We start from the raw sequence: 27,232 nt of genomic DNA, 5'->3' as shown, positions 1-27,232 counted from the left end.
AGTTCCATAAGGATTTACCTCAATATGAACGAGAAAGAAATAATATGCCCTCCCTCTAGTCCCTACCTAAAGCACTTGGCTTGGATGATTATCCTCTGACTCTCAATAGTAAATCTGTAGAGACTTACACGCATTTACCTAATGTGAAAAAGATATGTTATAAATTATCTGCCAACATATAGAAAGATTTAGAGATTATTGTCAAGATTCCTTTATCAGTTTTAAAACTACTCTTGGTACTGGTGATAGTTACCAAGGACCATATATATGGGACTTTCAATCTGAAGTTGAACTTGGAAGTGTGCCAGGCACAAGAGAGACAAAAAGACAGAATACTACTGTCTTCAGGAATCTGCTGCTTACTCAGGAAGCTAGCTCTGGTGGACACAGGCTTAAGCATGTCTCCCTGCTGAAACACCAGACTTCCATACACATGTGCTGCACACAACTGACCACAGCACTGGGCTCACGGAAGTGCTTTTGAGATGATTTTACTGGGAAACATCAAACCACAATTATTCTTCAGTCTTGGAAGAATATATATCAGTTTAACAAACAACACAAAGAACAGATTTCATAAAAAGGACTCAGCAAACATAGGAATAATCATCTGAAGGTATACTCATAAGGCATTTTTTATGACAGAATGATTATCATTCAAAATTAGCAATACTAAAAATTAAATACCAAAGTTGACTTACTTTTACCATGATAAGCCTTGCCAGGTTTTCACACCTCTGGTTATCATTTTCCATATACTCTACTTCAAACAGGGTATTATAATTTTCTAGTATTTTAGCCATTATCCTGTTGCAGAGATCTTGTTCTTTCACACCTTCAAGCCCAGGTGGCACACTAGAAATAAGGGGAAAAAATTGAGAGCAATTACTTTGTAATAGCACAATGCCAGCACAGCTGACTCATGCTTATACTTTTACATTTCCTGAATGATTGATCAGCCTTCTCAAAAGGACACATGGGATTTTCAATAAGCTCTGTGGTGACACATAGGTATTGTTTGGACAACTGGCAAGTTCCCAAGATCTGAATTAATAGCTTGTGCTGAATAATAAAAGTACATGCTGTTCAGGAAGAAGGTATAGGTTAACATGGGTGCAATCAATAATGCTTTGCATATATTAGAAACTGTTACTCATAAAGTATTAACATTTATTTTTTTAAAAAAGCAAAAGCTAGAAAGAATAAGTGTTACGACAAAAAGAATGAGTGTTTTATCATGTTAGAAACACTCAGTTACACAAATAATAGCAATATGATCTTTATTTAAGGATTTCTTAGATAATTCACAAAAGGCACAAAACTTGAAAGGATAAGATACTTCTGGAAAAATACTGGTAGTTGTTGATTATGCACATGGAAGATGTATTATTACTATTTGCTCTTCTTTGGGGTATGTTAAATTTTTTCATAATTAAAAAAAGTATACAAATCTGAATGCAGAAGACACTATATACATACAGATACATATATATAGAGAGAGAGGAAAGACAAGCTATAGATTGAAAGAAATATCTCTTTAGTAACATGGGTAATGGGTATAGGATTTAGTAATTATACTATCTTAAAAAGTCTTACTAATCAATAAGAAAATGAATAATTATTTTTTAAAAAGATAGAGAAAAGACAAACTGACAAACTCATATAGAAGAAAACACATGGACAGTCAAGAATCTTAAGATACTTAACCTCACTGAGTAACCAGTGAAATACATCAAAAAGCAACAAAGATGTATCAATTAATATCCATCTGTATTAATTTCCTACAGCTGCTGCAACAAAGCTATGACCAATTGGGTGGCTTGAAAAAGAAATTTATTCTGTCACAGCTCTGGAGGCCTGAAGAGTAACATCAGTATTACTGGAAAGAAATCATACACTCCACAGAAGCTCAAGGGAGAGAATATGGCTGGCAGCATTACTTGGCTGTGGCCGCATCACTTTAATCTTCAATCAAGGCCAACATCTTCAAATTTCTCTTTACTCCACCTTCACATGACCTTCTCCTCTGTGTACATGCCCAATCTCCTTCTGCCCTCTTATAAGAATACATGAGATTGCATTTGGGCTGGGGCTAAGACACTGACTTTCACTGCCCACATAAATAATCCAGGATAATCTCTATCTGAAGATCTCTGAGGTGACAGGTAGTAAAGAATCTGTCTGCCAATGCAGAAAATGCAGGAGATTCTGGTTTGATCCCTGGGTCGGGAAGATTCCCTGGAGCAGGGCATGGCAACCAACTCCAGTATTCTTGCCTGGGAAATTCCATGAACAGAGGATCCTGGTGGGCTACAGTCCATGGAGTTGCAAGAATCAGACATGACTGACTGAGCACACACTACGAAGGTCTCCATCTTAATTATAACTGCAAATTCCCTTTTTTACCCCCAATAAAGTAACATACAGTTTCCAAGGCTTCTAAACTTGCTACCTTGGGGGGACATTGTTCAGCCTCCTATACCACCTTTGGGGTACATACCCTAAGGTGACTCCCAATGAGTCACACTCTTGTACTCCCCTCAGGTGTAGGCAGTACCTGTGATTTGCCTCTGATCAAGAGAATATGGCAAAAGTCATATCACGTCACTCCCATGATTACGTTACATTATTTAAGACTCAATCTTAGCAGACTGGAGTGAGGATTCTTCTCTGCTCTTGAAGAAATAAGCTGCACGTTCAGAGAGGGCCTGTGAGAGTGCCACACACCATGGGACTAATGTGGACCTGAGGCCTCTAGCTCGCAGCCAGTAAGAAGCTAGGGTCCTTGTACAGCTGCAAGAAAACGAGTCTGTGAACAACTCTCATGAGCTTGAAAGCAAGTAATTTCCTAAACTCAGTGAAAAGTGAAGTCGCTCAGTCGTGTCAGACTCTTTGTGACCCCATGGACTGAAGCCTACCAGGATCCTCCGTCCCTGGGATTTTCCAGGCAAGAATATTCGAGTGGCTTGCCATTTCGTTCTCCAGAGGATCCTCCTGACCCAGGGATTGAACCTGGGTCTCCCGCAATGTAGGCAGATGCTTTACCGTCTGAGCCACCAGGGAAGCCACCTAAACTCAAGTCTCCTTATAAAAATGCAGCCCAGCTGTTACCTTGATTTCAGCCTTGTGAGACCAAAAGCAGAGGACCGAGCTAGGTTGTGCCTGGACACCTGAGCCATGGAAAGCATGAAATAGCAAATTTTTGTTGTTCTAAGACACCACATTTGTGGTGATTCGTTGTACAACAATTGAAAACTAATACAGACTTTGATACCTGGAAGTGGGTTGCTGCTATAACAAATATCTAAAATGTGGAATGTCTTTGGAACTGGATAGTGAGAGGAGACTGTAAGAATTTGACTGGCATGACAGAGAAAGCCTAAATGCCTTCAACAGAGTTTTCATTGAAATCTGGACTTTACAGACACTGCTGGGGAGAGTTCAGAAGTGCTAGCCAGACAGCAATAAGGAAGGAGTGAGGTCAAATAATAGGCAATGAAAGAAGCTGCAACACACGCTAGACAAATTTAGGTTGAGAACTGGAGCATGGATTTTAGAACCCATTTGTGTTCTGTTTACTGATGACTGGGAAAAAGATGAACTATGGCCTCCTGGGGCTTCATATGGAAACGAAGGCTAGGTCTTGGTAAATAATGATTTTTAAGTAGAACAAAGAAGGCAGGAACAAATGACTGTTATTGAGGAGGAGAAGTAACCACAGGAAAGATAATAAATTAGTCATAAAGACTACCATTTCTATTCCAAAGGTACAGATCAGAGTCTGAAGCACATTCTTGAGTCGTTTTGTAGGATCCAAATCCCCTCAAGCACTGAGCCACCAGATTAACTGGAGCCTAAGGAATGATATTGGTGACCTCTGCTGACCCTCATGACCTCATTCAACTAGGTACCTGAAGTTTGTCAACCTAGAGTGATTTTTGCTTCATTTTAATGTTAAAATCCCCACGCCAAGGTCTGGGATTGCTACCATTTTTGAACATGAGACTATGTTTGAGCATGTTGTCTCATTGTGCAAGCCCATCTAGAACTCCACCTATCAACAGAAGGTTACACTCACTCTGTCATGAAAGTGTATGCACTCACAGGTGTAAACATCACTCATCTTCCTGTTTGGGGAGACAGTGTTTTGCGAGCCATCTCCCTGTCTCTTAATTTGTCACAAATAATAAATACTTCTGTTTTAATCAAAAGTACTTGGTGTATTCATTGCCTAAGCACTTCAAGGGATGATGGACTGACCCACTGTGTCCAGTAACAGAAGACAATAAGAAACATGCTATTGGAAATTGGAGGAAGGTAGACCCTCACTTGCTGACAGAAAGAAAAGTGCAATTAATTGTATTCTGCAGTTATGTGGGAAGCACATTTTTAAGCAACAAGGTTGTATAGACAGTGCAAGAAATTTCCAAGCAATGCTGTAAAAGTGCCACCTGATTTCTCTTTGCCACTTATGGTAAATCAGAGGCGGGGGGAAGAGGAGGTCAGGGGAGAGAAGGGAAACTGAGGTGAAAACTGCCAAGTAAAAAGAAAATAAGTGAAGTGAAGTGAAGTGAAGTGAAAGTTGCTCAGTCATGTCCGACTGTTTGCGACCCCACTGACTATACAGTCCATGAATTCTCCAGGCCAGACTACTAGAGTGGGTAGCTTTTCCCTTCTCCAGGGGATCTTCCCAACTCAGGGATTGAACCCAGGTCTCCTGCATTGCAGGTGGATTCTTTAGCAGCTGAGCCACAAGGGAAACCCAAAAAGAAAATAAGGCTTGATTTAAAAATCAACTCTACAGATGGCAAAGAAAGTTAAAGTGTTAGTCACTCAGTCATGTCCAACTCTTTGTGACTCCATGGACAGTAGCCTACCAGGCTCCTCTGTCTGTGGAATTAATTCTTCAGGCAACAATATTGAGGTGGGTTGTCATTCCCTTCTCCAGGGTATCTTCCCAATCCAGGGATCAAACCCGGGTCTCCTGCATTGCAGGTAGACTCTTTACCATCTGAGCCACCAAAGAAGCCACACAGATGGCAAAAGACACTGAAATTAAGAGATTCACTGTCCGGAAAGTAAGCTTGATGAAAAAGGCTGAGTGTGTGATGATGAGAACCTTTTCTAAAACCTCAGAAACATGAAAAGTTCAGATTATTCCATTAGACAAAGGTGAGTAAGGGTGCGTCTCACCGATCCTTTCAATTAAACCAGAGAGCCTCCAGGAATTTAAAGGCATTGCCTGTCAAGCCATTTTAGCATGAGCCTTAAATAGAGAAAGGGTTATCTTGGAAAGATCTGAGGATACGTCTTTTTTCTAATGTAGTGAATACCAATGAAATTCACAGAAGACTTGTAAGTTTTTGAGAAACCTATTTCTGCAAAAACACTGCCAACTTGGAATGAAAGGGACAAAACGGGTGTAAAATGACAAGAGGCCATTAGATTTCCAAAATGCAATTGGCAGGAAGCAGGCTGATAAGTTACTCAGCTACAAACATGTGCTGCCTTTCATCAAAAATGATGTCTCAAAAGACAGAACCAAGAACCAAGAGCGTGAAGTTGAAAACCATGGAGAAGTATTCCCAGGCTTTGAAACTTAGTCATTCGATTCCCAATATTGGCTGGGCTGGATATCAGAAATGTCATTAGCCAGTGACTTTTAAAATTTTTAATCTTGAATTTTATCCTGTTTGAACCAGAACATCTATTGTTATTCTCCTGTGTTCGTTCCATCATTATATGTTAAGCATGTTGGGGCAAATAACCTCTCTTCAATTTCATCCTCTCAGGATGCTTTCTCAACCAGAAAGTCACAGCCAGTCTTGAGATGTGCTAGTAGACAATCATCAGTTGTAACAAAATAGAAACTTTTGCACATTTTGTCTTATTCTGAAATTAGGTTCAAGGTATTTGATATGATACACTTACTCTCAATCATTGTATTGCAATATCTTTCTTTAGTCAGATGTAAGGCTGAAGCTTGTTAAGTAACAGGATACATGCCTTCCTTAAGAGCTTCTGCACCAATGATGCAGCAGTCTGTTGGAAAGTTTTGGCAATTATAACTTTCTGCCATATGGTTATTTCCATTGATAAAAGCTTATCAATTTTATACTTAGCACTTTTTAAATATCCCAGGCAAAAGCAAATGAGAAAAAAATGTTAAGGGGAGGATTATGGAAAGATAGTGGAGTAGAAAGCACCAGAAATCTGTCTCACTACCTAACCAACAATTACACTAGCAGAATTTGTCTGATGAAATATTTTGAAACTCAAGATATTCTGGAACTGAAGGTTTACATCTGGGGAAGGTGCAGACAGTAAACTACAGTTAATTCTGGTCAACTTCAGCTCATAGCAGAGTAGCCACTCTTCCCCACCCCATTCATGTGGCAGGAAGATAGTCTCATATTCCTTAAGCAGCCTGTATATAGATTGTGGGAACCAGGATAAGCAAAAAGGACCTTGTCTTCCAAATACTGGGGATCTGTGCTCTGAATGTTGACTGTTGCATCTGAGGCGCAAAAACGTGGGCAGCCGTTGCTGCTGCATCTTTCTCCCTGGTTGAAAAGCCCTCCCTCTTAGCTGAAGTGACCTCTAGGAGATTTAAAGGGCTGGCACCCTTTTTTTCTGACACTTAAAATTTTTTTTCCTTTTTCCACTTTTGGGAATCAGACATTAAAAATCAGGACATTCAAAAACATCCATATACATGGGGAAAATCAGAAAATGATGGTGCATGCCCAGGGAAAGGCTCAAAACAGACCTGATAAGACCTTAAAGTTACACATAAGGTTGATCTTGGTAAAAAAGACAGTCTATAACAATAAAAACAAAAACCAGTCAACAAGAATTTTAGAAACAGCAAACCCTGGGGAAGGAAGAGAATCTGAATTCCAAAGTTACTACATTATTTGATTTAAAGGACCTCTGTTCAGCAAAAATATCACAAGGCATACAGAGACAGGAAAATATGGCTCATTCAAGGAAAAAATAAATCAACAGATAATGTGCTAGGAAAAGAATTGATGGAAGATATACTAGATAAACTGGAGAAGGAAATAGCAACCCACTCCAGTACTCTTGCCTGGAAAATTCCATGGACAGAGGAACCTGGTAGGCTACAGTCTATGGGGTCACAAAGAGTCAGACACGACTGAGCAACTTCACCTCATACTAGATAAAGATTGTCAATCAACTGTCTTAAAGAGGATCAAAAAATCAAAGGAAGATGTCAAAAACGTCAAGAAGATAATGTGTGAACAAAATGGAAGTATTGATAAAGAGAAAGAAAACCCAAAAAGGAGACCAAAAGAAATTCTAGGGATGAAAAGTACAATAACTGCAATGAGAAATTCACTAAAAGGATTCAAAGGCAGGTTTCAGTAGGCAGAAGAAAGAATCAGTGAACATAAGGATAGGACAATGAAAACTCCTGAGTCTGAGAAACATAAAGGAAAAGAAAAGACCTAAGAAAAGCAAACAGAACCTAATGAACCTATGGGATGCCAGTGAGTCAGTATACACAACATAAGAGTCCCAGGAGAAGAAATGAGAGAAAATATTTGAAAAATAATGACTGAAAATTCCAAGATGAAAGAAATGAATATGAATATCTAAGAAGCTCTAAGGACTCAAAGACCTACAGAGACACATTATACTCAAGCTTTGAAAAGGAAAAGACAGAATCTAGAAAGCAATGAGAAAGAAGTGAGTTATCACATACAAGAGATCCTCAATTAGATTATCAATAGATTTCTCATCAGAAACTTTGGGGGCCAGAGACTGATATATTCAAAATGCTAAAGAAAGAAACTGTCAACTAGTAAACCTGTATGTAGCAAAAATATCCTTCAAAAGTGACAGAGAATTGAAGACATTCCCAGATAAACAAAAGCTAAGAGTGTTAGTGACCAACAAACCTGCCCTGCAAAAAATGCTCAAGGAAATCCCGCACAGTGAAATGAAAGGACACAAGGCAGTAAATAGGGCTATATGGGGAAATGAGTATTACAATAAAGCTAAATACATGGGCGCGTGTAAGAGCTTGTGCTGGTGTAACAATGATCTGGAACCACACTTTCTGTTTTCTAATTTAATAGACTAACACACTCAGAGTACAAAAAAATACTAGTTTAAAAGCTAGTACTGTAACTTTGGTTTGTAATTGCAAACCTAAGAGACTAGTGATTCAAAAGAATTATCAGTAACCCCAATACCAAAACAAAGACACAAGAAAAGAAAACTATAGGCCAATATCCTTGATTAACATAAATGCAAAAATCTTTAACGAAGTATTTGTAAGCTGAATTCAACAGTACATTAAAAGGATCATACTATGAGATTTATTCCAGACACTAAAAGATGGTGCAACACCTGCAAATCAACGAGAAACACAAAGCTAACAGAATGAAAGACAAAAATAACAATCATTTCAACAGATGCAGAAAAAGCATTTGACAAAATTCAACATCCATTTATGATAAAAATTCACAATAAAGTGGGCACAGAGCAAAGGTACCACAAAATAAGAAAGGCCATATATGACAAGCATGCAGTCAACAACATACTCAATGGGCAGAAGTTGAAAGATTTTTCCTCTAAGATCAGGAACAAGACAAGGATGCCCACTCTCACCACTTTTATTCAACATAGTATTGGAAGTCTTAACCAGAGCAATTAGTCAAGAAAAAGAAATAAAAGACACTGAAACTGAGGAGAAGTAAAGCTGTCACTCTTTGCAGATGACATGATATCACATGGAGAAAATCCTAAAGACTCCACCAAAACTGGAGCTGTAAAGGAGCAAAGTTTTGTATGTTACTGAAGTAAAGCTGGTATTTATTCAAATTAGAATATTAAAACTTTAGGACAGTAAATGTAATTCCTATGGTAACCACAAGGAAAAGAGCCATAGGATATTCAAAAAAAGGAAACAAGAAAGGAACTGAAACATTTCAGTAGAAAGAAAAAAAGACAACAACTTAACACAAAAGAGAATACTAATGCAGGAAATGAACTAAAAAAAAGCTTCCATTTCTAAGATAGGTAAGTACTTGGGATATAATATACAACAAAAAGTGCAAGTATTAGTCACTCTGCCATGTCTGATTCTCTGCGATCCTACGGAATGTAACCCTCCAAGCTCCTCAGTCCATGAGATTCTCCAGGCAAGAATACTGGAGTGGGTTGCCATTTCCTTCTCCAGGGCATCTTCCTGATGCAGGGATTGAACTCAGGTCTTTGGCATTGCAGGCAGATTTTTACTGTTTGAGCCACAAGGGAAGCCCAATGTACAACATGTTAAATATAATTAATACTGCTGTGTGTTATATAAAAATATTTTAACAGAATAAATCCTAAGAGCTTTTATCTCAAGGAAAAATTATTTTTATTTTGTATCTATATGAGATAATGAATGTTATTAAACTTACTATGGTAATCATAATGTATATAGTATATAAGTCAAACCATTATGCTATATACTTTAAATTTACGCAGCACTATTGAAAAAGCAAGGGAGTTCCAAAAAACACCTATTTGTGCTTTATTGACTATGCCAAATCCTTTGTGTGGATCACAATAAACTTGGAAAATTCTGAAAGAGACGGGAATACCAGATCACCTGACGTGCCTCTTGAGAAACCTATATGTAGGTCAGGAAGCAACAGTTAGAACTGGACATGGAACAACAGACTGGTTCCAAATAGGAAAAGGAGTATGTCAAGGCTGTATATTGTCACCCTGCTTATTTAACTTATATGCAGAGTACATCATGAGAAATGCTGGACTGGAGGAAGCACAAGCTGGAATCAAGATTGCCGGAAGAAATATCAATAACCTCAGATATGCAGATGACACCATCCTTATGGCAGAAAGTGAAGAGGAACTAAAGCTTAATATTCAGAAAACTAAGATCATGGCATCTGGTCCCATCACTTCATGGGAAATAAATGGGGAAACAGTGGAAACAGTGTCAGACTTTATTTTCTTGGGCTCCAAAATCACTGCAGATGGTGACTGCAGCCATGAAATTAAAAGTCGCTTACTCCTTGGAAAGAAAGTTATGACCAATCTAGATAGCATATTCAAAAGCAGAGACATTACTTTGCCAACAAAGCTCCGTCTAGTCAAGGCTATGGTTTTTCCAGTGGTCATGTATGGATGTGAGAGTTGGACTGTGAAGAAAGCTGAGCGCTGAAGAATTGATGCTTTTGAACTGTGGTGTTGGAGAAGATTCTTGAGAGTCCCTTGGACTGCAAGGAGATCCAACCAGTCCATCCTAAAGGAGATCAGTCCTGGGCGTTCTTTGGAAGGAATGATGCTAAAGCTGAAACTCCAGTACTCTGGCCACCTCATGCGAAGAGTTGACTCATTGGAAAAGACCCTGATGCTGGGAGGGATTGGGGGCAGGAGGAGAAGGGGACGACAGAGGATGAGATGGCTGGATGGCATCACTGACTTGACGGACGTGAGTTTGAGTGAACTCCGGGAATTGGTGATGGACAGGGAGGGCTGGCATGCTGCAATTCATGGGGTTGCAAAGAGTCAGACACAACTGAGTGACTGAATTCAACTGAACTGACATGTCAATTACCGGAGAAGGCAATGGCACCCCACTCCAGTACTCTTCTTGCCTGGAATATCCCAGGGACAGAGGAGCCTGGTAGGGTGCAGTTCATGGGTTTGCTAAGAGTCGGACATGACTGAGCGACTTCACTTTCACTTTTCACTTTCATGCATTGGAGAAGGAAATGGCAACCCACTCCAGTGTTCTTGCCTGGAGAACCCCAGGGATGGGGGAGCCTGGTAGACTACCGTCTATGGGGTCACACAGAGTCGGACACGACTGAAGTGACTTAGCATAGCATAGCATTGACATATATAGAATATTCTATCCAACAACAGAATGCCCACTTTTCTCAAGTGTACATGTGACATTTTTCAGGACAGACCATGTGTTAGGCCACAAATTAAGTCCACACACATTTTAAAAGAAATCATACAATGTTCCTTCTCTGACCATAAGGGGTTAAAGTTAGAAATCAGTAACATAAGGAAAATTGGAAAATTCACAAAATTGTGGGATTACACAACACATACTTAATGGATAAAAGAAAAACTGTCAAAGAAAATTAGAAAATACTTAGTGATGAATGAAAACAAACCACAATAAACTGAAACTTATGGGATGCAGCAAAGTAGAGCTAAGGAGGGAGCTTATAACTATAAACAACTATAAACACATTAAAAAAACAAAAAAGATCTCATATCCAAAACCTAACTTTACAATTTAAGGAACTCAGTTCATTTCAGTTGCTCAGTCGTGTCCGACTCTGCGACCCCATGAACTGCAGCACGCCATGTGTCTCTGTCCATCATCAACTCCCAGAGCCTACCCAAACTCATGTTCATTCAGTCGGTGATGCCATCCAACCATCTCATCATTTGTTGTCCCCTTCTCCTCCTGCCCTCAATCTTTCCCAGCATCATGGTCTTTTCAAATGAGTTAGCTCTTTGCATCTGGTGGCCAAAGTATTGGAGTTTCAGCTTCAACATCAGTCCTTCCAATGAACACCCAGGACTGATTTCCTTTAGGATGGAATGCTTGGATCTCCTTTCAGTTCAAGATTAAAAAAAAAAAAAAAAAATCCAAAGCTAGCAGAAGGAAAGAAATAATAAAGCTTACAGCAAAGAAATGAACTAGAGAATAAAAAACAAAAAAGAAAATCAATGAAACCAAAAGATGGTTATTTGAAATGATCAATGAAATTAACAAATATTCAGCTAGATGGATTAAGAAAAATAAAAGGAGGTTCAAATGGTTAAAGTCAGAAATAAGAATGGGGATATTAATATCAATTCTACAGAAATAAAAAGGGTGAGTATATTATGAATATTTAAACAGCAACAGACTGAATAACCTAGATGAAATGGACAAATTCTTAAGAAAAGAAAACCTATAAATACTAAATCATGAAGAAATAGACAATCTTAATAAACTTAAAACTAGTAAGAAGACAAATCAATAATCAAAATAATCTAACAAAGAAAAGCCCTGAACCTGATGGCTTCACTGATGAATTCTATCAAACATTTAGAGAAAAATTAGTAATATTATTTTTTCAAGCATTTTTTAAAAATTGAACAGAGAACAGTTTGTAACTCATTGTATGAGAGGAGCATTACAACAATACCAAAGCCAGACAGAGACTACAATAAAACTTCAGACCTCAAAGCAAACAAACATCCCCTGAAACTATAGACCTAAATCCCTTATGAACACTAATGCAAAAATTCTCATCAGATTATTAGGTACAGAAATCATCAGCCTATTAAAAGGGTTATGTACATGATCAAGTAGGATTCATTCTTGTACGGATGTTTCAACATAGAAAAATTGATCAGTGTAGTATGCCACATCAACAGAATGAAGGGGGAAAAAAGCCACATGATTATCTTAATTGATGCAGAAAAAGAATTTGACAAAATTCAACACTCTTTCATGACCCACTCAAAAACTAGGAATGGAAGGTAGTTACCTCAACACAATAAAAGCCACATATGAAAAACTCACAGCAAACATCATACTCAGTGGTGAAAAACTGAAGGCTTCTCCTCTAAGATTCCTCTTCAGCTATGCATGATGGAAGGCAGATAAAATGATGACACAAGATACATTTTGCAATACTTATATTCACATTAACAACATGTTAAAGCTACGTATTATATCCACTGGGGCACTTAATAAAAATAAGATTAATATTTACTCTTCAGTAGAACTACTTTGTCACATTATATGCTGAAGTTGGGATCGAAGTTAAAAGCTAACTTTTAAAAAGTTATTTTTTAAAATTAGGTTAGCCATATTTTAACTTTTCCTATTAAATAATATTTAAAGATTATGTGTAATGGCTGATTTTACTTACCTACATGTTCTTAAGGCACTTTCATGAACATCCTGCCAAAAGTCTGCTCTGCTATTTTCTAAATCTTCAGTGTTATGAAAATTTGGATGTGACTGTGAATGTGTCTCATACTCATTCAAGGGTCATGTGCCATGCATGGGACAATGGGACATGGGACAATGGTTGAAGATCATTCTGGTCTAGTTTTAGACTGAGCATTCTCAGTGGGGGCTATATTGTCCCCAATGAGGCACACTGGCTCTTGGGGGATGGGTGAAAAAAATTTTGTGGCTCAGACAGTAAATAATCTCCCTGCAATGCAGGAAACCCAAGTTTGACCCCTGGGTCAGGAAGATTTTCTAGAGAAGAGAATGACTATCCACTCCAGTATTCCTGCCTGGAGAATTCCATGGATAGAAGAGCCTGATGGGTTACAGTCATGGAGTCACAGAGAGTCAGACATGACTGAGCAACCAACACACATAAAGCAGAGACGTTTTCAGTATACACATAGATACACAGTATATCTAAGATGTTAAAAATTAATTGTGGAGGGCATGTGATTAGGAAAAAGATTCTAAAAAGACTCCTTATGGGAATGATAATGAAAAAAATATTGAGAAACATTGCTCATTACTGTGAATGTTAAATCTTGGCTCCTAATATAGGAGCCACCTAGAGGTAACTGAGGACTTCCCTGGTAGCTCAGATGGTAAAGTATCTACCTGCAGTGGGAAAGACCTGGGTTTGATACCTGGATTGGGAAGATCCCGTGGAGGAGGGCATGGCAACCCACTTCAGAATTCTTGCCTGGAGAATTCCCATGGACAGAGGAGACTGGCGGGATACAGCCCATGGGATCACAAAGAGTTGGACACAACTGAGCGACTAAGCACAGCACAACACAGATGTAACTGAACAATGTAAAGAAGGGTGGGACTCCTGGAGCAAAGGGCTAGATGGAAGAATCAAAGAAGTGTTTGGGATTCTGAGTTAGAAAATGAAGGTTCAGGTCCTGGGTCCACTATTTATGTAGTGCAGCTTTCAGAAAATCACTTGACTGAACCCTAGTTACTTCATTTTTACAATAGACAATGTGGTAATATTAAATGCTGTAGGGACATTATGAGAACTTTAAAAAGTGATGTGAAAAATGCTTTGCAAACCTATGGGGGTCAGAAAATAATCAGTGGTTACTAGGGGCTTGAGTAAAGGGAAGGGTGGGCTAAAAGGGACATGAGGGAACTGTCTGCAATGAAGGAAATGGTCCATATCTTAATTGCGGGGGTGGTGATATGATTGTATGACTTTGTTGAAACTCAGAACACTATACCAAAATGGATATTTTACACTATATAAATTGTATGTCAATAATCCAAAAAAATTTTAGGTGCCTTGCAAACTATAAATAACCATACCAGTGCTTTTTATTATGCAGAGTAAGACTCTAGTTTTCAAAATAACACTGTTGGTGTACACTGAACTTGCAATTGCCTAAAATTCTTTAGTCTTTTTCGTAGGAATTGCTATTAAACTAGGTTTTTCTAGTTCTGATTTGAGAGTCAGAGTTCAAGACTAGAAATTTAAATATCAATCTGCTAAGTCTCCATCCATTTTTTCCCCTTATAAGCTAGAAAGAAACATCTAACATTTTGGTAGTGGTCTTCAATCTTTTATTTCTAGACTTGCTAGTCGACAAATTAATTATCCTTCTTGGCTTTGTTTCATTGACTACTTTCATATGCATAAAGTCTTCTATATCTTAATTTAAGTCATTAACAAAAGGCTTAAGGAGGCAGTGAGTAATGAGATACTTCATTTGTAAACTCTCTGTGGACTGTTATCGTTTGATTCATGAATGACCTTGGAATATGATTGTTCACCGAGGACTGAATGTACCTAATTGTGTTATCATCAGATCATATCACCCAATCTTGTCCACATACATTACACGCAAATATTACATCCTTTGTTTTGCAATAAAACATGCTGATATGCTGGGACATTCCCCCTTATTTAGTTTTGTGTAAAAAACATCTTTTATTGAAAGCAATCACTGGAGGTCAGGCCTAATAACCATGTATACTGTCCTATTAACGACTACTGTGATTGTACTATATTTACATGCTTCAAATAAAATATTAGTATAAATGAAGAGCTGAAAGATTGTTTTAAAAGATCACATTCAATAATAAAGCTCCTAATGCTTCTTGGGAAGATCCCTGGAGAAGGGACTGGCTACCCACTCCAGTATTCTGGCCTGGATAATTCCATGGACTGCATAGTCCATGGGGTCACATAGAGTCGGACATGACCGAGAAACTTTCACTTTCACTTCACTAATGCTTCTTGGAATTGAAGTGAGGCGATGAAAACAAAATTTTCCAGAACTGTTCTTGTACCTGAACTTCTCCACCCACGCCCCACAATGCTTCCCTTCTTAAGAACTAAGATGTTCATCCAGTTGATAAGTTGATCTTTCCTACTTAAAAGCACTAGTTGAATATAAAACTTCCTAAATGAAAATTCTAGACTACTGTATCAGTAAGTACACAATCAAGTCTACATAATATTCAATCAATGTTTTAGCAATTAGAAAATTTTACATGAACTATTTAGATGTTTTAAAATATCCAGATGTTCAACATCCAGTTACCAATCATTAAAGTGAATAAGTAATTTTTAAAAAAAATTTGTACTAGATAACTAGGTACGTTTCAATCTATTTTATATACATGCTTTCAACTAAAATAGTGAAAAAGTAATGTGACTGTTATTAAAGATAGTTATTATTAAATCTACAATGGAAAAAATCAGATAGGAATTGATATACTTAAACATGAAGATTGGGGTATTGTTATTGCCACTTTTAAGAGTTCTCAAAAATTTGCCATGTTATACTAAAACAAAGTATCTCCTTAAATATTTAATAGAAAATCTGTTTATAGTGGGGACACAAGGAGAAAACAAGGTAAAGACAAAGGAGTAGATGCGGTTTTCCAAACCTCTACCAGAATTAAGAGAGACTAAGTGCTGGTATCTCAAAGACACTGTCTGAAAGGCTCACAATCAGAAAAGATCTAATAGATTTTGGGTAAAGAGGGGGGCTCAGATTTTAGGGGGGCCCCAATCTAAAATCTGAAGGAAATTTTCCATGACTCTCATTTTTATACAAGGATGTGGCTGATGTTAAAACAGTAGATTAAGAATGATGGGTTAGTAACTCCATTCAGCTCTTATTAAATTGTTAGCAGAAACAGTTAGGGTATCTACTGGATTTCAGATGATCAGCTTTAGACAGAAGAGCTAAAACATGTCAAGAAACAGGGAGGTAAGTGGGGCCCACGCACAGTGGTGGAAGCCCTCTGCCGGCCCCTCTGCTGTGCTGGAGGCTGGGAAGAGCCCTCAGCTCAGAGTCAGAGCTACTGTGGTCTTGGGCTGCCACTGCCATTTCACACTTGTCACCTGGGCACTGATCCACTCTGGAAACCTCCTCACTCTCTAACTGAGTTTTGCCCTAATGGTATTTGGATACCTTTCATTTCTGTAATTCTACTTTTCTGAAGGCAATGGCACCCCACTTCAGTACTCTGCCTGGAAAATCCCATGGATGGAGGAGCCTATTAGGCTGCAGTTCATGGGGTCGCTGAGAGTCAGACACGACTGAGTGACTTCACTTTCACTTTTCACTTTCATGCATTGGAGAAGGAAATGGCAACCCACTCCAGTGTTCTTGCCTGGAGAATCCCAGGGACAGGGGAGCCTGGTGGGCTGCCGTCTATGGGGTCGCACAGAGTCGGACATGACTGAAGCGACTTAACAGCAGCATCCTGGTGATGTGAGGTGAGGTGAGTGTCAAGTCCTGATGGCTTTAGAATGCCAGTGATGGAACAGAAGAGCAGGCATGCATAGGAGTTCTACCAACATTAACAAAACATGGGGATTTTGTAGAAACTCAACTTTACAAGAAGTTCTCATTTTAGAGCAGAAGGGGAGAAACCTCATCTTTCATCTAAAGTATTAACTTCAGTGCCTTACCTAAGAAACTTCTCATTGTTAGCAGAGAATATCACTCTTAGTTCTCAGCTTGGTATTAAATTTTATACCAACCAAAAGTGATCAGGATCAGAATGTTAGTAGTTTGAATACCTCATATCACTTTTAGTCATTTTTCATCATTTTCTCCCCTGCTCGTTAGGGTCCTATGACATAATAACACCTTTCCCATCTCAGAGCTTCTACTCATGATATATATATATATACACACACACACATACATTTTTTTCCTGGAGAATCTTTCCTCTCCATCTTTACCTAGTAAAATCTACTTATCTTCCAAGTTTCAACTAAGTTGTACCTCTATCCCCATCAAAATTAGCTGCTTCTGCCTTATTTTCAAGGAATTCGTTTAATCTTCTATTATAGCACTTAACGGAGAAGGCAATGGCACCCTACTCCAGTACTCTTGCCTGGAAAATCCCATGGACGGAGGAGCCTGGTAGGGTGTAGTTCATGGGGTCGCTACGAGTCGGACACAACTGAGTGACTTCACTTTCACTTTTCACTTTTCCTGCATTGGAGAAGGAAATGGCAAACCACTCCAGTGTTCTTGCCTGGAGAATCCCAGGGACGGGGGAGCCTGGTGGGCTGCTGTCTATGGGGTCGCACAGAGTCAGACACGACTGAAGTGACTTAGCAGCAACATAGCACTTAAAAGTGTCTGTTTAGTATCTCAATTTGCTATGAAGGTATTTCTCTACATTAGACTGTAAGTATTAATATCTTAAGGGTGGGCAGTTATCTAAGTCATCTTAAATTTCCAACAGAGGCTACTACTACACATGGCTTCTTACATACTCCAAGAAGCAGAACTGATCTTTATAGTGCTCTTTCAATTTAATTAAAAGTTACTTTCCACTTTAAGTTATAAGGTAAGTAAGTTCCAGGAATCTAATGCATCAGTTCAGGTCAGTCACTCAGTCATCTCTGACTCTTTACGACCCCATGGACTGTAGCACGCCAGACTTCCCAGTCTATCACCAACTCCCAGAGCCTACTCAAACTCATGTCCATCAAGTTGGTGATGTCATCCAACCATCTCATGCTCTGGTGTCCCCTTCTCCTCCCGCCTTCAATCTTTCCTTCAAGCATCAGGATCTTTTCTAGTGAGTCAGCTCTTTGAATCACGTGACCTACGTACTAGAGTTTTAGCTTCAGCATCAGTCCTTTCAATGAATATTCAGGATTGATTTCCTTTAGGATGGACTGGTTGGATCTCCTTGGAGTCCAAGGGACTCTCAAGTGTCTTCTCTAACATCACAGTTCAAAAGCATCAATTCTTTGGTGCTCAGCTTTCTTCATAGTCCAATTCTCACATGCATACATGACCACTGGAAAAACCATAGCTTTGACTAGACAGACCTTTGTTGGCAAAGTAATGTCTCTGCTTTTTAATATGCTGTCTAGGTTGATCATAGCTTTTGCTTTCAAGGAGCAAGAGTCTTTTAAATTAGCAGTGATTATGGAGCCCCCCAAAATAAAGTCTTTCACTGTTTACACTGTTTCCCCATCTATTTGCCACAAAGTGATGGGATCAGGTGCCATGATCTTAGTTTTCTGAACATTGAGTTTTAAGCCAACTTTTTCATTCTCCTCTTTCACTTTCATCAAGAGGCTCTTTAGTTCTTCTTTGCTTTCTGCCATAAGGGTGGTGTCATCTGCATATCTGAGGTTATTGGTATTTCTCCCGGCAATCTTGATTGGGCTTCATCCAGCCTGAATTTCGCATAATCTACTCTGCATATAAGTTAAATAAGCAGGGTGACGATATGCAGCTTTGATGTACTCCTTTCCCAATTTGGAATCAGTCTGTTGTTCCAGTCCAGTTCTAACTGTTGCTTCTTGACCTGCATACAGATTTCTCAAGAGGCAGGTCAGGTGGTCTGGTATTCCCGTCTCTTTCAGAATTTTTCACAATTTGTGGTGATCCACACAGTCGATGGCTTTGGCGTAGTCAATAAAGCAGAAGTAGATATTTTTATGGAACTCTCTTGCTTTTTCAGTCATCCAGCGGATGTCGGCAATTGATCTCTGTTTCCTCTGCCTTTTCTAAATCCAGCATGAACATCTGGGAGTTCACGGTTCACGTACTGTTGAAGCCTGGCTTGGAGAATTTTGAGCATTATTTTGCTAGTGTGTGAGATGAGTGCAATTGTGCAGTAGTTTGAACATTCTTGGCATTGCCTTTCTTTGGGATTGGAATGAAAATTGATCTTTTCCAGTCCTGTGGCCAGGACTGCTGAGTTTTCCAAATTTGCTGGCATACTGAGTGCAGCATTTTCACAGCATTGTCTTTTAGGATTTGAAATAGCTCAAATGGAATTCCATATAAGGTATATCATGGTGATTATTGTTATAAAATACTATACTATATACAGTATATTGCTGACAGTAGATCTTAAATGTTTTCATCACAAAAAATGGAATTATGTGACATGATAGAGGCGTTAAAGAATGTTATGGTGGTAATGATTTTGCAATATTTAAATATATCAAATCAACACATTGTATATCTTAAATTTACAAATTTATATGCCAGTACATCTCAAGATAACTGAGAAAAATAAAGTGTTAATGGCATCACAAAATTTTCTTCTTTGTGTATATATATACCATATGCTTGTAGTGTATAGTACATAGTGTAAAGAATACACCCAATGTTCTTGCTAGCATCAGAATAAATAGCATTCAGAACACATTTCATTTCCTATGAGAAGAGACACTCCTCAAATCAGCAACTCATAGGCAAAAGTAGCCATCTTTGACTTAGATAGCACCTGGACTGGAACTGGAATGCTTCCAAAACAGCTAAAGAAACATTGGCAAGGATTACAGAGAAATAAATACCAAGAAACACATGGTCTTTACCAAGAGCTCATTCTGTAATGTTACTGAAAAGTCAAACTTGCATCCTTCGTTGCTATAGTATGAGGGCATTTTCTGAACCCAGTAGGGATGCACAATATTGATTATCAAAAGAGTAAGAAAACTCAGAGTTTCAAAATCACCTTTAAAATAGTTTGAAATAAACTGTTTCCATCTTATGCTGAGCTTCATGGTATCTGTCTAGTTATAAACTGGCAGAAGTCTCATGAAAGTGAAAGAGAAAGAAAGTGTTAGTCACTCAGTTGTGTCCAACTCTTTGCAACCCCATGGACTGTCTCAGTGTGCCAGGCTCCTCTGTCCATGGAGTTTTTCAGGCAAGAATACTGAAGTGGGTAGCCATTTCCTTCTCCAGAGGATCTTCCCCAGCCAGGGATCAAACCCAGGTCTCCTACACTGCATGTGGAGACTTTACCATCTGAAGCACCAGAAAGAAAGTGAAAGTGAAGTCACTCAGTTGTGTCCGACTCTTTGCGACCCCATGGACTGTAGTCTACCAGGCTTCTCCATACATGGGATTTTCCAGGCAAGAGTACTGGAGTGAGTTGCCATTTCCTTCCCCATGAGTCACCAGGGAAGCCCCAAAAAGTCTCATGAATTTTAGCTAAAACATGGTAAAAAGTAAAGGAAATGATGACCACCCTCATCTTGTTTTATCCTGCAGTATGTGCAGATATTGGAGAAGGAAATGGCAACCCACTCCAGTATTCTTGCCTAGAGAATCCCGTGGACAGAGGAGCCTGGTGGGCTGCTGTCCATGGGGTCGCACAGAGTCGGACATGACTGAAGCAACTTAGCATGCATGCATGCATGTGTAGATACGTGTGCTATCTTCTAAACCTTAGCCCACTGAATACTCCAGAAAACTTTCTTCAAGAAGCAAACCTGACTAACTGAAATTTCAGCTCCTTGCTTCCTTTTTTTAAATTGTGGTAAAAACAGATAACGTAAAATTTACCATGTTAATCATTTTTAAGTGTAGAGGTTGAGTATAAGTATACTCACATTATTGTGAAACAGATCTCCCAAACTCTTTCATCTTGCAAAACTAAACTCTACAGCCATTAAACAACTCCTCTCTTCCTGTGCATGCCCCCAGCCCCTAGTAACCAACGTTCTACTTTCTATTTCTATGGATTTGACTATTTTAAATACCTCATATAACTGTAACGATATGTATGTTTGTGCTTTTGTGGGCTTATTTCACATGGGTGTAATGTCCTTTAAGTTGATCCATGTTGTCACAAGTGACAGAACACCCTTCCTTTTTAAGGGCGACTATTCCCTTGTATGCATGTATATACCACATTTTATTTATCCATTCGTCCATCAGTGGACACCTGGGTTGCTTCCACCTCTTGGCTATTGTGTCTTGCCTCTTTCTATACAGAAGTGTTAAACAGCAACCAAGGGTTTAAATTAGTAAGAAAGAAAGAACAAAATAAGAATTATGCAAAAATTCTGAAAATTCTGAAAATTCAGCCTTACCTAACTAAAATGAGCCAAAATGTTCACAAATGACGTGAACATTTAGGGAGGCTATTTACTTCTTTGAAAAAATTAAAAAAGAACAAAATGTTAGACTTCTTGAATTTAACTGATCTACCTACAACTAAGTCAAAGTGTGTCTTAAAAGAATCCAAAATAAGACAACTTAGTTTGTATAATACATAAAACCTTTTGAGGTACTATGTATTTTTATATTCTTCAACCAAAGCATTTTGTCAATTTTCCAGAAAAGATAGATATTTTATCAGTGGCAACAAAGAAAACTGATTTCACTACCATGCACTTATTCCCTTCATCTGTTTTTTTGGGGGGAGGGGCAGTCCAGAGGAACACAGGAGGATGCTATTGTCCAAGAAGAGCTATGCTACTTTTTCTAAACACTTCAATGTCAGCTAACCATCTATCCATAAAGCCAACCATTCATCCAATTACCAATCAAAGTATTGGAAGCTAGGCAAGTCACTGACACTTCTAAGATGGACAAATCAGGTTCCTGCCCTAAAGCCATTTATAGGTGGGCTCAGGGTGAAGAGTCAGGAAGAAGCAAAGGTCAATAGGCTTAAACAACTAACAAAACCGGATTCAAAAGAGAAGCAGTTTCTAACTGCTTTCAAAAGCAGTTGTGGTTTTTTTTTCTATTTTGCATAACAAGTTTATTTTTAAAAGGTATATAGACAATAAACAAAGTAAACACACCGCCAGATCTTAATTTCTGCCAAGTATTATCTGTCCTAGAGTTATTTTGTTAAGTTCCAGTCTCTAGACAAATTCAATAATCGCCATCTTTATCAGAGTCCATTACTTTTCTTCTGTTGAATTTACCTGTTGTTTTCTTTTCTGTTTGTTGGCTTACTTTTTCGAGGATTTCTATTAAACCTTGTTCTGATACCTTCCCACTTAGTTGTCCATATTGTACCATCTGTATAAGGTAATTCTCTACTGCTTTAGTTTTCTCAGGCTTTACAACTTTCTCAGGCTATAACAACTCTGGAACAGAGGCTGTTACTTGCTTTTCCCATCTCCAGCATTTTCTTCTTTTCTTTTCTTTTTTTTTTATTTTTATTTTATTTTTAAATTTTATTTTATTTTTAAACCTGAAACACTGTATTAGTTTTGCCAAACATCAAAACGAATCCGCCACAGGTATACATGTGCTCCCCATCCTGAACCCTCCTCCCTCCTCCCTCCCCACACCATCCCTCTGGGTCGTCCCAGTGCACCAGCCCCAAGCTCTTATTTTCTTGATTCAAATCCTATCAGGATCTCAGTCTGCCAGTCAAAATTCAAGAAACTCCAAAGTGCTTCTTTAATATCCCTCAAAGATTTGTGACTTTCACAAAGATTTTCTTAAGATCAGATGCTGCTTACTTTCTCTTTACTTTCAGTTTTGTGGCAGCAGAACATCATCTAAAAGACCTCTCAATTTCAAGGTAGGTTCAGAATACTCATATAATCCATCTGAGTACAGGCAGTTCCTAAGTAGTAAATAATTTTGCTCTAAAAATTTACACTGTAAATCAGTCACCCAGTATACAGAACATAATCTCAAAAGGAAAGAAAAGGTAAGTGTGGTATTTAAGTTCTTAGGCCACTCCCCAAAATCAATTTAATACAAATTAAATTCACATTACTCACAACATAAATAAGACTAGAAGAGCAACAGTAGCAGTGTGTGTCAAAATATGCTTTTGTGAATTTTTTCAGAAATCTGAAAAAAGTAACAAAAAGAATAATAAGTAGCAGAAAAAGAACATTTATTGAACATTTACTATATGCTGGACACTATGCAAAATGCTTTGAATTCATGATCTGATTTAACCCTCACAACAATTCTGGAAGAAGGGTACTGCTCTAATCTCTGTCAGACATCAAGGAATATTATTCACAGTGAAAAAAACACAGGACAGCACATACGGTATGATTCTATTTATATGGAATGTCAAGAAAAGGAAGATTTTTAAAGAGAGAGTAGATTAATGGTTGCCAGGAGGTTGGGTTAACTGTAAAGTGGGCATGGAAGGTCTCATGGGAGGAGTAAAATCATGCTCTAAATCTGATTTGATGATGGTTATACCACTCAGGCGATAGCACCCCACTCCAGTACTCTTAAAATCCCATGGATGGAGGAGCCTGGTAGGCTGCAGTCCATGGGGTCACGAAGAATCGGACACGACTGAGCGACTTCACTTTCACTTGTCACTTTCATGCACTGGAGAAGGAAATGGCAACCCACTCCAGTGTTCTTGCCTGGAGAATCCCAGGGATGGGGGAGCCTGGTGGGCTGCCGTCTATGGGGTCACACAGAATTGGACACGACTGAAGTGACTTAGCAGCAGCAGCAGCAGCATACCACTCAGAAAAATGACCAAGAATCATTAAATTGTATATGTGAAAAGGGGGAATTTAATGATATGTAAAATATACCTCAAAGAAGCTTTCTTATAGAAAAAAAAAATGATGGAAAAACAGAGGCTTAAAGTTGAAGGAATTTTCCCAAGGTCACTATATTAGTTTCCTATTGCTGTAACAAATTACCACAGACTTAGTGGTTTAAAACAGCACAAATTTATTATCCTACAGTTCTGGAGGCCAGAAGTCCAAGATGGGTCTCACTGAACTAAAATCAAGGCGTCTGCAGGGCTGCGTTCCTTCCAGGGCAGAATCAGCTTCCTCACCCTTGAGCTTCTAGAGGCCACTTGCGTCCCTCAGCTGGTGGCCTCTTCCTGCATACACTGGCCTCTCCTTTCCCCATATAAAGCGACACAGACACGGGCCCCAGGATTAGCATTTGGACATCTTGGGGGGCCAGGTCTTCTGTCCACTGCACTCACTTCTCTGGCAGATTTAAAAGCAAATCCACTCAGGCATCCGAGTCCACTCTTCCTTGAGCACCGTATTCCTACCCCGGCTGAGCACAGTAAAGGCAGAAAGGCCCAGGCAGGGAGGCCCAGAGACAGCTCTGAAATGTCTCCTCAAAATACCCTGGACACTCAGAAAGAAATGATTCCGGGATCTTAAAAACATATCTCACTGCCAAAAGTTCTAGGGGTGGTCATCTCAAATTCAAAATGGTTGTGAGTCACATGCATGGAAGTATCTACACAAGACAAGTGCTATCTCCCACTTCTCTGCAGGACATAAGTGAAAATGCTGCAGGAAATCCTTTAGGAAAATAAACTGTCAGCTACTGTCGTTCTCTCTTTTTTGCCTTTTTTAAAAAATAAACAATTTAATTTTCAACATCCCAAGGCTTATTTTTATGTGAGAAAGGCAGTTTAAAAAATTTTATACTAGTTTTGAGTGGAAGCAAAACTGAAAAAAGAAAAAAAAAAAAAAAAAGATGGTAAGTTCAAAAATAAAACAGTCGAGAAAAACAGACGGATAAAAGCCAGTTTGCCCTGCTGATCAGAAACAATCCTTTGGTTCTACTCCTTGTACATCATCTGCTTCAAAGGAAGATAAAATACACAAAAGAGTAAAACAATAAACAACCTCTTTTCTACAATAACAAAGGTACTAAGATAACTAACTGAGTACTCTCAAGGAGAGAGCAGGTAGGAAAAAGCACAAAAAAGGTTCTCCATTCATTTTCTTTATCATGATTACTAGAACATCTTAAAAGCAGAATACTCATCTCGATATATCTTGAATTTTATCACATTCTTTAATCAGTTGCCTGGCCAAAAAAAAAAAAGTCACAAACCCTGCAGACCTCACCCCCAAAGGCTGCCTCCTGTTTCTGGGGACCAGTGATGATCATCCTGTTAGGTCTCCTGTTTGACCCCTTTCTATTTCATCTCTGAGAGGAGCCAACAGTTTCAAACTAAATTGCTATTACTACAAGGGTGGAAGCTGGTTTCAGATGTGGAACACCCCAACTTAGATCAGGTAGAGAGAGACTTCTGCCCTGCTAGGCAGGCCTACGCCCATGCACAGCAGGAAGAAGTTACAGAAGAAAGAGACCTCCACCCCAATTCCCAAGAAGTATCTTGAGTATGAAGTCTCTCAGGGGGGAGCTGTCAGGGGAAGCACAGTGACTGAAACCGCCCACCCTGGCCAGGCACCATAGTAACCATTTGCATGAGTTGTTTTAAGACAGGAAATCCTGACAAGGAATACGGAACTAATAAGCCACCACCAACCGGAAGAGTTGGGAAAGGTTCAAAGGAGACACTGCGTGTCCATCCACTTCCCAGAATCCCTCTTGCTAGCATCCATCTTGGCTGAGCGATAGGTGTGCCATCAGGAAAGACTCTGAATTAGAATGATTGGCCAAAGACCACCCGGAAACCAACCCCATCACCATGAAAACCCGAGACCGCGAGCAGTTCTCCTGAGTTCCCTTACCCTACTGCTCTCCACCCGGGTGCCCTTTCCCAATAAAATCTCTTGCTTTGTCAGCACATGTGTCTCCTTGGACAATTCATTTCCGAGTGTTAGACAAGAGCCCAGTTTCAGGCCCTGGAAAGGGTCCCCTTTCCTGCAACAAACCTCTCTCTGATCTTGTCACTGTTGATTTTCTGGATTTTTTTTTTTTTCCAACATGGCTTTCCGAATTCCCTTTCAGCCTACAATCAAGTGTAGGGTCTCTTTCTAAGTGGAGGCACTGTCTCTTGTAAAACTGCTTCTTGAAAAAATTTACAGGATTATTGTGGAACACATATGTAACAATTTACATTGTAAAGCAGAAGGCTTGTGCAAGTTGTAACACAAAGAACAGTTTCTAATTTAAAAAAAATATTTAATGAGAAGAAAACTCATGAAGAAACTAGAACAAAATTGTACTTCTTATGGAAACCGATGAACTACTTCATTAGGTAGCACAACAGTACATCTGTACTAATTATTAATACTTCTTTAAGGAGGTTCCCTCTTAAGTTGTATTCCAAAGTTCACCTTAAGCCAGTTTTAGAATTCAGGAGACACTTTCTGATAATCAGAATTATCTGATAATTCTGACAAACACAGTGATCAAGCAGTGATTTTCCAAGTTAGCCTAGAGCAACCAATATACTCCAAAAAAGTTTTGAAATATAATACTATACACTTGAAATAGAAAAATCAAAAAAACAGAAAACAATATAATTGGAATGAAAGCTTGAAAATGAAACACTCACTTTAAAAATGAAAGAGTGTAAGTTATGTTTTACAGAAAACTCACTCCTTCATTTAAGAAGCTGTACCTATATCTGCCAAGAAAAGAGAAATATAAAAACAAATTATTGCCTTAGTGAAACTTCAGTGGTGTGGGGAACACAGGAATAGATGAATGTATGATGCATGGTGTATTGAATGTGTCTCAAATGTGGGTACTTGAAGGACTAATTTAAATGGAAACTTCTGGATTTGGTCCATTTGAAGGGCTGTAAATATAGCTTTTTACTTCAATGAGGCTTAATCCCACCTCAGAATTTATGGAATCTTATTCTTTTACATATAACAGATATTTTATTACGTCATGGAAAGTGGAAGGGGAAAAGAACAGGTTAGGGAAAGAGGAATAGAGATAGGAGAGAGAAATGGAAAAGGAGAAGCATGGAAAGGAGGTGACTGGGAGAAGAGAGGAGGAAAGGATGAGAGAGATTAAGATTCGAACAGACATATATAAATAGACAAAGGATTTTCTAAAGGACAACAAACCAATATTTTGCCTGTGAAAATGAAAGAATAAGAGGAAGAATTCAGCATTTGTACAGCTTTTCAGAGGGGAAAGAAAGGAGGTGGTAAAACACTGTGAATCAGAATTTCCAAGTTAGGGAGTTTAAATGCAATCTGTGTAGGGGGTGGGCTGCTGGGGGAGGCTCCAGAGTGGAGGGAACAAGGGGTTACTGGGTTGTTATCATCAAAGAGTTGTTTATTTGAACGTGTGT

At 38.8% G+C, this 27,232-nt stretch overlaps 1 protein-coding gene across 11 annotated transcripts in view; it reads right to left on the bottom strand.

Moving 5' to 3' along the window:
• FAM13A (family with sequence similarity 13 member A) overlaps nucleotides 1-27,232 on the bottom strand; it is a 333,264-nt gene that overhangs the window by 205,004 nt on the left and 101,028 nt on the right. For all 11 annotated transcript variants that reach the window (XM_044946341.2, XM_044946346.2, XM_044946337.2 and 8 more), the window contains exon 5: nucleotides 702-855. In XM_044946341.2, the coding sequence (XP_044802276.2) occupies nucleotides 702-855 (154 nt within the window). The remainder of the gene's footprint in view (nucleotides 1-701; nucleotides 856-27,232) is intronic.

Source organism: Bubalus bubalis, chromosome 7, assembly GCF_019923935.1.
Source record: "Bubalus bubalis isolate 160015118507 breed Murrah chromosome 7, NDDB_SH_1, whole genome shotgun sequence".
NCBI lineage: Eukaryota > Metazoa > Chordata > Mammalia > Artiodactyla > Bovidae > Bubalus > Bubalus bubalis.
This window is presented reverse-complemented; position numbering and strand designations above follow the sequence as displayed.